The sequence below is a fragment of the Pan troglodytes genome, chromosome 10 (assembly GCF_028858775.2).
Source record: "Pan troglodytes isolate AG18354 chromosome 10, NHGRI_mPanTro3-v2.0_pri, whole genome shotgun sequence".
NCBI lineage: Eukaryota > Metazoa > Chordata > Mammalia > Primates > Hominidae > Pan > Pan troglodytes.
This window is the reverse complement of record NC_072408.2, coordinates 16,137,258-16,148,670: the sequence shown is the minus strand read 5'-3', so window position 1 is coordinate 16,148,670 and position 11,413 is coordinate 16,137,258. Positions and strand designations below refer to the sequence as shown.

Here is an 11,413-nt window from a genome sequence, read left to right as displayed (position 1 = left end):
CCTATTTCCTCTCCTTTTCATTCTTTCCTCTCCTCTCCATCTGCTCTTCTTTATCTATTCCCCAAGTATCATAATTTGGCTTTCCTTTTTCCTCTCTCTCTTTTTTTGCATTCCTTTGAAGCCCCTTACCTTGAGAAGTTTAGAGGTGATCCGTCTTCCCACCTCCAGCCAGAATTTTTCCTCAGACCAATCCAGCGAAAAGCCTCACTGAGGAAAACTTGGAGCAGGCTCTAAGGGAGAGGTTGAAAACCAAAAAAGGGACCTAGTGTCACAGTCAAACAATTATTCCTTTCCACATTTGGATTCCTAATACTAAGTTAAGTAATTAACTAAAAGACAAACTAGCATTCCTTACAGCCTCCATCATCACCACTCTTAAGGACTGAATGCTTCCTAAAATCAATATGTTGAACCCCTAACCCCTAATGTGATGAAATCTGCTGGTGAAGCCTTTAGCAAGTAATTAGGTGTAGATGAGGCCATGAGGGTGGGGCCTCCATGATGCAATTAGTGTCCTTATAAGAGGAGGAAGAGATCAAAGCACTCTCTTTGCCAAGTGAGGATACAACAAAAAGGCAGCCATGTGCAAGCCATAAGTAGGTCCTCACCAGGAGCCAGAGAACCTTGATGTTGGATTTTCCAGCGTTCAGAACTGAGAGAGAGAAACATCTGTTGTTCAAGCGATCCAGTCTATGGTATTTTGTTAGAGCAGCCCAAGCTAAGACAATTATTCACTCTAAATAACTAATTTCTCATTTAACATCTAATTCTAAAGATGTGTTAGCTGTAGAGAGAAGCAGCATCCTAGAATTGACCTTTCTGTCCATAACTGGATTCTTATAATGTAGCAAATAAGATAATATTACATCTTTATCTTCCATTGCAATTTTCTCCTTAATTAAAGGGAGCACCTGATAGGTATTCAGATTATTTCAAAAGAAAGAAGCTAAACATTTGCTGCAGAAGTGGTCATCTTTCCCATCATCCTTAAATATATAAATTATGATTAAGCCTATAGCAATATTCTTGTTTTTTTTCCCCAATGAGGTCTCATTTTCCGCATCCTCATCAATCTTGTATATGGCAAGAAAAAAACAGTTCTTAAGGGAACAAGTTTAAGGTAAAGGTAAATTGGCTACACCACTTATGTGTGCCACGTTACCCAACAGAACAGAGATAAAAGATGCTTTGATCTGCAAAGTCTGACATTCAAATGAAGAAGTTTATATCCAAAGAGAATTGCCTCTATAAATGAAATAAAATAAAATGTTAAAGATTAAAATAGATTAAAATAAAAGGTTAGAAAGATAATCCAAGGTAATTTTGTTGTAGGATTTAGTGTTGGTGTAATTAACAATTACACTTTCAATATTTTCTAATGACAGCTTAATTGGTTAAATACCTTTGGAATAAAATATTCTTTTTTATCTAGAAACTACTAAGAAAGCAATACAATTTCAACTGCCTATGGTGATTATGATACCACCAGATATCCCATTTTGATGTTGTTTTTATTCCACTCCTGAAAGATGGTTGCTGAAGAGTAAACATTTATGGGCTCTGCTCTTAACTGTCTCTTTGCCTACTTGGACCCTGCATCAGCACAAATAGAGTTGCTCTTCTAAAGTTAAGGGAGGGCCAGGCACAGTGGCTCACACCTGTGATCCCAGCACTTAGGGAGGCCGAGGCTAGTGGATCACTTGAGGTCAGAAGTTTGAGACCAGCCTGGTGAATGTGGTACAAAAACCCTGTCTCTATTAAAAACAAAAATAAAAATAAAAAATTAGGCATGGTGGCTGGCACCTGTAATCCCAGCTACTTGGGAGACTGAGGCATGAGAATCGCTTGAACCCAGGAGGCAGAGATTGCAGTGAGCCGAGATGGTATCACTGCACTCCAGCCTGGGTGACGGAGTGAGACTCTGTCTCAAAAAAACAAACTAAAATAAAGAGAGGCAAAAAGCCTCTTTGCACTTCTAGTAGAGACACTACAGGAGAGAAAAGGAGTCTTTTGTGCTATTTCTCATGGTCAGAATAACCTCTATTTTCTCTTCACTGGGTTTCAGTCCTGTTTCCATTCAGGACATGACTGTGGTGGCTCCTAGACAAAGCATTTGAAAAATCAGTACAACTTGTTTATCAGTGCTTTTCTTCCCAAATAATCTATTCCTTATGATAACTTTGTTCTCTCAGAGCCCAGTATCCTGAAAACAATTATCTCTTACATTTGTATTGTACTCTAAGGTTTGCAAAATCCCTTTGCGTTCATTCCCCATATCATTTGAAATACTGAATATACAGTATGGCATTTAGGAAAACAAAGCAGAAACAAAATTCTGGAGCCTCCTAGCTCTGTCCTCCTATCTGAAGATAAGCAGGTGGTTTAATCTGGCTGAGCGTCAACTTCTTTATGAGGATTTAGGTTAGATATTTTCTAGGATTCTTTCCAGTTATGAAATTCTTGACAATCTTGGAAGGTAGGCAACTATTATTATCCTCACCTTTAGAGATGAGAAGACAAGGTCATGTGGGTGAAAGAATTCATCCAAGTCTCCTTATCAAATAATCATCCAACTTTTCTCTCCCAGTGCTAAACTTTTAATCACTCTGTGCCCCTGATTAATGTCCTCCAGTAGTCTCACTTTTCACATAGAATAAAATCTAAAATCCTTACTATGTATGCACAGTCCTACACAATCTAGCCCCTGCTAACCATTTACTCACTTCCTAGGTTCCAGCCACATGAGCCTTCTTTCTTTTCCTTTAACATGCCAAGGTCATTCTTGCTTTAAGGTCTTTGCATAGCTTTTCCCTCTGCCTGGAATATCTTACCCAAGATTTCTACATGGCTGTCAATCAGGTCTAGATATCAACTCAAATGTTCCCTCCCCAAAGAGGCCTTCCTTAACTAACCAATCTAAAATAGTATTCACATTTACTATTATATCATACTGTTTCATTTTCTTTAAAGCACATATCACCATATTCATTTATTTAGTTTTGTCTGTCTCTTCCGAAGAAAATGAAAGCACATGTAACATGTATGCAATGTGTAATGATCAGAGCAGGATAATTAGCCTACAACTTCAAACATTTACTATTTCTTTGTGTTGGGAACATTCAAAATCCTCTCTTCTAGCTATTTGAAAATATACAATAAATGGTTGTTAACTATAGGTTACCCTGCAGTGCTATAGAACAAGGGTCCCCAACCCCCAGGCCATGCAAGGTGCCGGTCTGTGGCCTATTAGGAACTGGGCTGCACAGCAGGAGGTGAGCGGCTAGGTGGGCCAGCATTACCGCCTGAGCTCTGCCTCCTGTCAGATCAGCAGATCAGCGGTGGCATTGGATTCTCATAGGAGTACAAACACTACGTGAACTGTGCATGTGAGGGATCTAGGTTGCCTGCTCCTTATGAAAATCTAACTAATGCCTGATGATCTGAGGTGGAACAGTTTCATCCTGAAACCATCCCCCAACAACGGTCCATGGAAAAATTGTCTTCCACGAAACTGGTGCCTGGTGCTAAACATCTTGGAGACCATTGCTATAGAACATTAGAACTTATTCTGCCTATCTAGCTGTAATTTTGTATCCTTTAACATAACTCTCCCTAACCTCCCCATCCCCAGCCATTCTCAGCTTCTTGTATCGTCTGTTCTGAGGTCAACATTTTTTTTAGTTTTCACATAAGCGAGAACATGCAGTGTTTAACTTTCTGTTCCTGGTTTATTTCACTTAACACAGTGTCCTCTAGTTCCATCCATTTTGCTATGAATGACAGGATTTCTTTATTTTCCATGGCTGATTAGTATTCTATTGTGTATACATACACATTTTCTTTATTTCATTTTTTATTATTATACTTTAAGTTCTGGGGCACATGTGCAGAATGTGCAGTTTTGTTACATAGGTATACACGTGCCATGGTGGATTACTGCACCCATCAACTAGTCACCTACATTAGGTATTTCTCCTAGTGCTATCCCTCCCCTTGCCCCCCACCCCCCGACAGGCCCGGTGTGTGATGTTCCCCTCCCTGCGTCCATGTGTTCTCATTGTTCAACTCCTGCTTATAAGTGAGAACATGCAGTGTTTGGTTTTCTGTTCTTGTGTTAGTTTTATTTATCCATTTATTTGTTGTTGAACATTTCGGTTGATTTCCTATCTTGGCTATTGTCAATATTGCTACAATACATATGAGAGTGAAGATATCTCTTCAACATACTGATTTTATTTCCTTCGGATAAATACCCTATATATATAATTATTATGTGCCAATTTTAAAAAATGTTAATAACAAAATTAAATTTAAAATATCATTTTCCTTAAAAATAATAAATAAAATGTAAACATTATAATAACAACAACTCTTGACTACCATATCCCTAGCACCTAGAAAAAGATATAAAATTATACTCAATAAATGCAGACCAGGCACAGTGGCTCCTGCCTGTAATACCAGCAATTTGGGAGGCCAAGGTGAGAGGATTACTTGAGGCCAGGAGTTCAGGACCAGCCTGGACAACATAGTAACACTCTATCTTTACGAAAAGTAAAAAATGTAGCCAACCAGGCATGGTGGCATGTGCTTGTACTTGGTGGCATGTACTTGGGAGGCAGAGGCAGGGAGGAGGATCACTTGAGCCCAGGAGTTTGAGGCTAAAGTGAGCTGTGATCATGCCATTGCTCTCCAGCCTGGGTAACAGAGCAAGATCCCATCTCTTTTTTAAAAAATTATGTTTAATAAGTATTTATAGAAATAAAGAACACACAATTAGGTATTATGCTGCAAGAAGTTAAAACCCTCTGAATACATGGCAATCATTAAAAAGTCAGGAAACAACAGGTGCTGGAGAGGATGTGGAGAAATAGGAACACTTTTACACTGTTGGTGGGACTGTAAACTAGTTCAACCATTGTGGAAGTTGGTGTGGCGATTCCTCAGGGATCTAGAACTAGAAATACCATTTGACCCAGCCATCCCATTACTGGGTATATTCCCAAAGGACTATAAATCATGCTGCTATAAAGACACATGCACACGTGTGTTTATTGCGGCACTATTCACAATAGCAAAGACTTGGAACCAACCCAAATGTCCAACAATGATAGACTGGATTAAGAAAATGTGGCACATATACACCATGGAATACTATGCAGCCATAAAAAATGATGAGTTCATGTCCTTTGTAGGGACATGGATGAAATTGGAAATCATCATTCTCAGTAAACCATCACAAGGACAAAAAACCAAACACCGCATGTTCTCATTCATAGATGGGAATTGAACAATGAGAACACATGGACACAGGAAGGGGAACATCACACTCTGGGGACTGTTGTGGGGTGGGGGGAGGGGGGAGGGATAGCATTAGGAGATATACCTAATGCTAAATGACGAGTTAATGGGTGCAGCACGCCAGCATGGCACATGTATACATATGTAACTAACCTGCACATTGTGAACATGTACCCTAAAACTTAAAGTATAATAATAATAAAAAAGAAAAAGAAAAAAAAAACCCTCTGAACACAAACTCTGTATTTTTTACTTTCTCTCTGTGGAGCACTTAACTGTGCATGCTGGGGGTAAGAAGGTAGACCAGAGAGTGAATGAAGTATACGACAGATGAAATGACACTCTAATTTTCAAGATAGCTTAAAATTTTTGCATTTCTTAACCAACTTGTTTAAAGAATTATTGAAATTAGGAAAAACAGAATGGATTTTTTAAAAATATTTTCACAAAATTGGTGTGGTAATGATAGCCATGATCTAAAAGATTCAAAAATAAATGTTACTGCATTGAAAGTATATTAAATTTGAGTATATTCAAATCAAAAATTGTAAGCTAAATATTTGAAAAAATAAATAAAATTAACAAAAGGAAAAAAAGAGTGATTCCCCATTTCTCCACTGATATTATGAGAAAAACAGTCCATTTCTTTTTCTTTCATTTCAAGAGGAGGAACGGCAGCTAATGAAGCACAGAAATTGATAAAGACTTGCCCAGAAATTTTAATTAGAATCTGCAGAGCTAGGATTAGGTAATGCCCACGTACAAACCCCAATCCTGTGCTCATTTACTACCCTCAAGACCCATATAATTCTAAATCACTTGATCAGTCAGTCCTCTTACAACTTTTCCTTGGTGAGGCTGGATATTGAAAATGTTTATTATGGCACTTTCACTCGAAAATCTTCCCACTTGGAAGAGGCCTTCAAAACCATAGTGCAATAACCTTATATTCTATGTACTCATGGATAATGTGTGTGTGTGTGTGTGTGTGTGTGTGTGTGTGTGTGTGTGTGTATTAGAAAGAGAGAGAATATAGAAGCAGCATGAAAGTACAAATCGGTCTGGTGCAGTGGCTCACATCTGTACTTCCAGCACTTTGAGAGGCCAAGGCAGGAAAATCTCTTGAGCCCAGGAGTTCGAGACCAGCCTGGGCAACATGGCGAAACCCCATTAATACAAAAAATATGAAAATTAGCTGGGCATGGTGGCACATGCCTGTAGTCCCAGCTACTTGGGAGGCTGAGACAGGAGGGTCATTTGAGCCTAGGAGGCGGAGGTTGCAGTGAGATGAGATTGTGCCATTGCACCCCAGCCTGGGTGAGAGTCTCAAACAACAACAACAACAAAAGTATAGGTAAAGGTGGTAACTGAGAACTCTTGTCACCCAGAGAGGGTGTGAGCTAGAACACTTAGGTGTTATGTCACTTAGAGTTTGTAATGTTTGCTTATATTTTAGAAAAAATGCAAACCCTAAAAGCAAAGTGAAGATAAAACCCAAACAAATAAAATCAAGGGCACTTTTTCTTTTCTTTTCCTTTTTTGCTTTTTTAGTTCAACATTTGTACCTTCCACATACACTTCTGTATGTAGTATTTTTAATTGAAATTAAAATATCATTAAGGCACAAAGCATACCCCTTAAACTTCCAAATTAACATGGTTTACAGAATGTATGTAAGTTATTTCAACTCATATTAAGAAAAACTAATAATACATCAAAACTATATAATCTTATCTTTTGATTAGCCAACTTAATTTTAGGGAATATAAGGTAAATAAATAACTGCAAGCAAAATGATTTCTATAAATATGCTCATAGCTCATGACAATTGAAAACAAGGAGAATTTTATCTAAGAATATGAAAAGATTTAAGCAATAGTAGAATGATGCAGGATGTATAAAAATAATATTTAAAACTAAATAAAAAATAAAATAAAATCTGGTTGCACCTTTTTATTACCTGGAATAATTTAATGCTTAGCAAAAACCAAGAATGAAATAATGCTATTTGATAAAAGCAGAATATAAAATAATGGGTTCCAAAACACCTAAAAACATAGGATAAATGTATTTTTAGGCAGTATATCTCTGTTTTGTCCCACCAAACCCATGGCTGAAATCATCCCAAAAGCAGCAACAGGGGAATTCCCACAAGGGAGGACCCCAAATCATCATGAGATGGGGTCGGTTGGGATACCATAGAATAAAGCACTAAATGTCAAGGTGATCTGTGCAAAGCATCTATTAGGGGAACTTACAGAGGGCTGCAGCAACACTCACGATGGACAGCCAGAGAAAAGGAGCGTTTGACCTACGTATGTCCACAGCCAGGGGGTCAGAGATGGAGATTTTATGAGGGTTTAAGGAATCTGACTTAGGGCTGGGGCTAGTTTATTTCAGTGTTTTGAGCAGCAACCTGGATACCTTTATCAGTGACTGGAAATGTTCAAGGCCGGGGTTTGGGTGGAGCCTGCAGGGGAAAAACCTGTAGCTGGGTGGGTCACAGAGCGGTCAAGGCCCTCTGCGATTTTCAGCCAACACACAGAAAGAAAGCCAGGCAATGGGGAACCCTACAGTCTCATATTTTAAAATAATATCATTAATATGTTTTTCTTCAGACACTTTTTCAGGTGAAGTATTTAAAGCAAAGGATGTAATTACTAATTTGAAAAAATTTACAATACAGAGTACTCATAAGGTCTAAAAATAATTATATCTATTGCTTTAAATTTAGAGATGTTTCACTTGAAAACATGTCTCAAGATTGAGTAAAAATATAGAGCATATTACTTGAAAATGTAACCAACATACTGTTTAAAAATAAGTTTAGCCTGTTTCCAGACTTTTCAGATATCCTATAATATGAACACATTAATTACCATCATCTAAAAACATGCAAATAACGTTAAGAAATTTCAAAGGAAAATTTGACAGGTTACAAATTACCAGAGCTTAATATCAATAAGAATTTTCCCTATAATTTTGTGTAAGTACACAATGCTAAAAGTCAATAAGCCCTGCTCTGTAAACCATCATTTGCTCCTCTTTTTAAAAGCTTGTGGAAACAGTGTCTGTCAATAGATGGATATCCAAGTTCACAGCAGCCTTACTCTCAATAGTCAAAAGGTTGAAGCATCCCAGGTATCCACTGATGAATAAATGGACAAACAAAATGTAGTATATCCATATAATAGAATGTTATTCAGCCATAACTTTGATACATGCTACAACACGCAAGAACCTTGAAAACAGTATTCTAAGTGAATAAGTGAGACACTAAAGGACAGAATAGGCAAATTCATAGATATGGTAAGTAGAATAGTGATTACCAGGGGCTAGAGGGAGGGGAGTTATTGTTTAAGAGGTACAGAGCTTCAGTTGGGGATGATGAAAAAGTTCTGGAGATGATGGTAGTGATGGTTGTACAACAATGTGAATGTACTTAATGCCACTGAACTGTACACTTGAAAATGGTTAAAATAGTACATTTTATGCTATGCATATTTTCCCACAATTGTTTAAGTTAAAAAAGAGTGGAAATATCCTAGCTTATCATGCCCATCCCTTGTTATGCAGTTGACACTAGCTGCTTAATCTGATTATAAAGAAGCGTGACAAAAGACGCACATTACCAGACTGTGAAGACCTCCAGAGTAAAACAATTCCCCTACCATCTATGCTGTGTTTCCAGCCATTTCTTTGAATCTTCTGACATATCATCTCAGATTTCCTCATAAACAATATACTCAATTCAACAAGTCATAATTTACTCTGTGATGCATATTTTACTGAAATTGTATGTCTTGGGACACAGAAGAGCAAAGTAAAAGTTATTTTTGGCTCTGGGCTTTATATTGTTTTTTGAGTTTTTTGTGTTTTTGAGATAGAGTATCACTCTGTCTCCCAGGCTGGAGTGCAGTGGCCTGATCTCGGCTCACTGTGACCTCTGCCTCCAGGGCTCAAGTGATTCTCCTGCCTCAGCCTCCTGAGTAGTTGGGATTACAGAAACGCGCCACCACACCTAGCTAATTTTTGTATTTTTAGTATAGATGGGGTTTCACTATGTTGGCCAGGTCTTGAACTTCTGACCTCAAATCATTCACCCACCTCGGCCTCCCAAAGTGCTGGGATTACAGGCGTGAGCCACCACACCCGGACAGTCTAGAAAGTTTTATCTTCACTTTGTACATGAGGAAACTGAGAGTCAAAAAGGTTAAGAAAGTTGTTGAAGTTCGCATAGCTAGTAAGAAATATAGTAAAAGCACACTCATGACTGTCTGAAAGAAACCAAGCTGTTTTCATTACCTGATTAAAAATATACAGAAAAGTGACCATGTTACCATAGTGTTTGCATTGCTGCACCCAAAGAAGGAAACTTTGGATATTATTAGATGTAAATCCTAAATATGTGAGAAGCCAACGTCAAAAGCTCGGGGAATCCCAAGGTCAGGAAGATAGGTAAAGTTGAATGAGAGGTTGTTGCAAGAGTAAAGTTGGATCATATAATTCCAAATTATGATAATGAGGAAGAGAGATATTATAGGGCAAGGAGCATCAGAATAGATTTAAAGAAATATAAGCAGTTTCACTGGGAACTCACTAACGAATGCATACTTTAAAATAACATACCAATAACTATAAGGAACCAGGCTAACAACATCCAGGATGAACTGAGCTTGGTGGGGGGAAAATGGCAAGAAAAATCAAGAATTTGAATATATCCAAACATCTAAAGATATATTCAAAGGGCAAGAAGAAGCAAGGGCTAATGCCATAATGTTAACACAAAAATGAGAAAATAACAGAGAAATTTAATTTCCATTTTATTTTCTCTATCAAGAATAATCTTGAAGTCCCAGATAGAAAAAAAAAAGAGAGATAATAAGAAAGCATCTCACTATTTTAAATATATTTAAGCCTATAATCCCAGCACTTTGGGAGACCAAGGCGGGAGGATCACTTGAGCCCAGGAGTTCAAGACCAGCCTGGGCAACATAGTGAGACCTCATCACAATAAATAAATTTAAATATCCACGGTCATACAATGTACATTCTGTATGTCAATTCAAAAAAATTTTTAAATATGTATAGAAAAGAAACCAGAAGACAATTAGTAGAAAAAGTTATCTTGTTGAACATGTGCAAAATGGATTCTGGAAGCTGTCAAATACGATATTTCTATAAGTGACTTTGAAGGTGAGTTGATGTGGATTTTTTTTTTTTTTTGAGACAGAGTCTCACTCTGTTGCCCAGGCTGGAGTGCAGTGGTGTGATCACGGCTAACTGCAGCCTCTACTTCCTGGGTTCAGGGGATTCTCTCACCTCAGCCTCCCGAGTAGCTGGGACCACAGGTGCACGCCACCACACCCAGCTAATTTCTGTATTTTTTTGTAGAGGCAGGGTCTTGCCATGTTGCCCAGGCTGGTCTTGAATTCTGGGTTCAAGCAATCCACCTGCCATGGCCTCACAAAGTGCTAGGATTACAGGCGTGAGCCACCATGCCCACTGGAGTAGAATTTAAAATTTGGCTCTGCCAGATTTGTAGCCTTAGACTTACACTCATTAATTCTCCAAATTTTTTTTTTTTTTTGAGACAGTGTCTCACTCTGCTGCCTAAGCTAGAGTGCAGCGGTGCAGTCTCAGCTCACTGCAGCCTCCACCTCCTGGGTTCAAACGATTCGGGTGCCTTAGCCTCCCAAGAAGCTGGGATTACAGGTGCACAACAGCACGCCCAGCTAATTTTTGTACTTTTAGCAGAGACGGGGTTTCACCATGTTAGCCAGGCTGGTCTCGAACTCCTGACCTCAAGTGATCCACCCACCTCAGCCTCTCAAAAGTGCTGGGATTACAGGCAGGAGCCACTATGCCCAGCCAATTCCTCTGAATTTTATTCATTCACCAACAAAATGGGGATGTTGAACTCTACTTTTTAGAATTGCTGTGACGATTAAGAATACTATACATAAAGGCCGGGCGTGGAGGCAGGCGCCTGTAACCCCAGCTACTTGGGAGGCTAAGGCAGGAGAATTGCTGGAACCCTGGAGGCAGAGGTTGCAGTGAGCCGAGATTGCGCCACTGCACTCAGCCTGGGCAACAAGAGCAAAACTCCATC

The 11,413-nt window shown here is 38.7% G+C and overlaps 1 protein-coding gene across 4 annotated transcripts in view; it reads right to left on the bottom strand.

Moving 5' to 3' along the window:
• The window catches only part of LOC134806924 (killer cell lectin like receptor G1), a 114,053-nt gene that overhangs the window by 54,996 nt on the left and 47,644 nt on the right, over window positions 1-11,413 (bottom strand). For all 4 annotated transcript variants that reach the window (XM_063786294.1, XM_063786293.1, XM_054663056.2 and 1 more), the window contains exon 4: window positions 130-230. In XM_063786294.1, coding sequence (XP_063642364.1) covers window positions 130-230 — 101 coding nt within the window. The remainder of the gene's footprint in view (window positions 1-129; window positions 231-11,413) is intronic.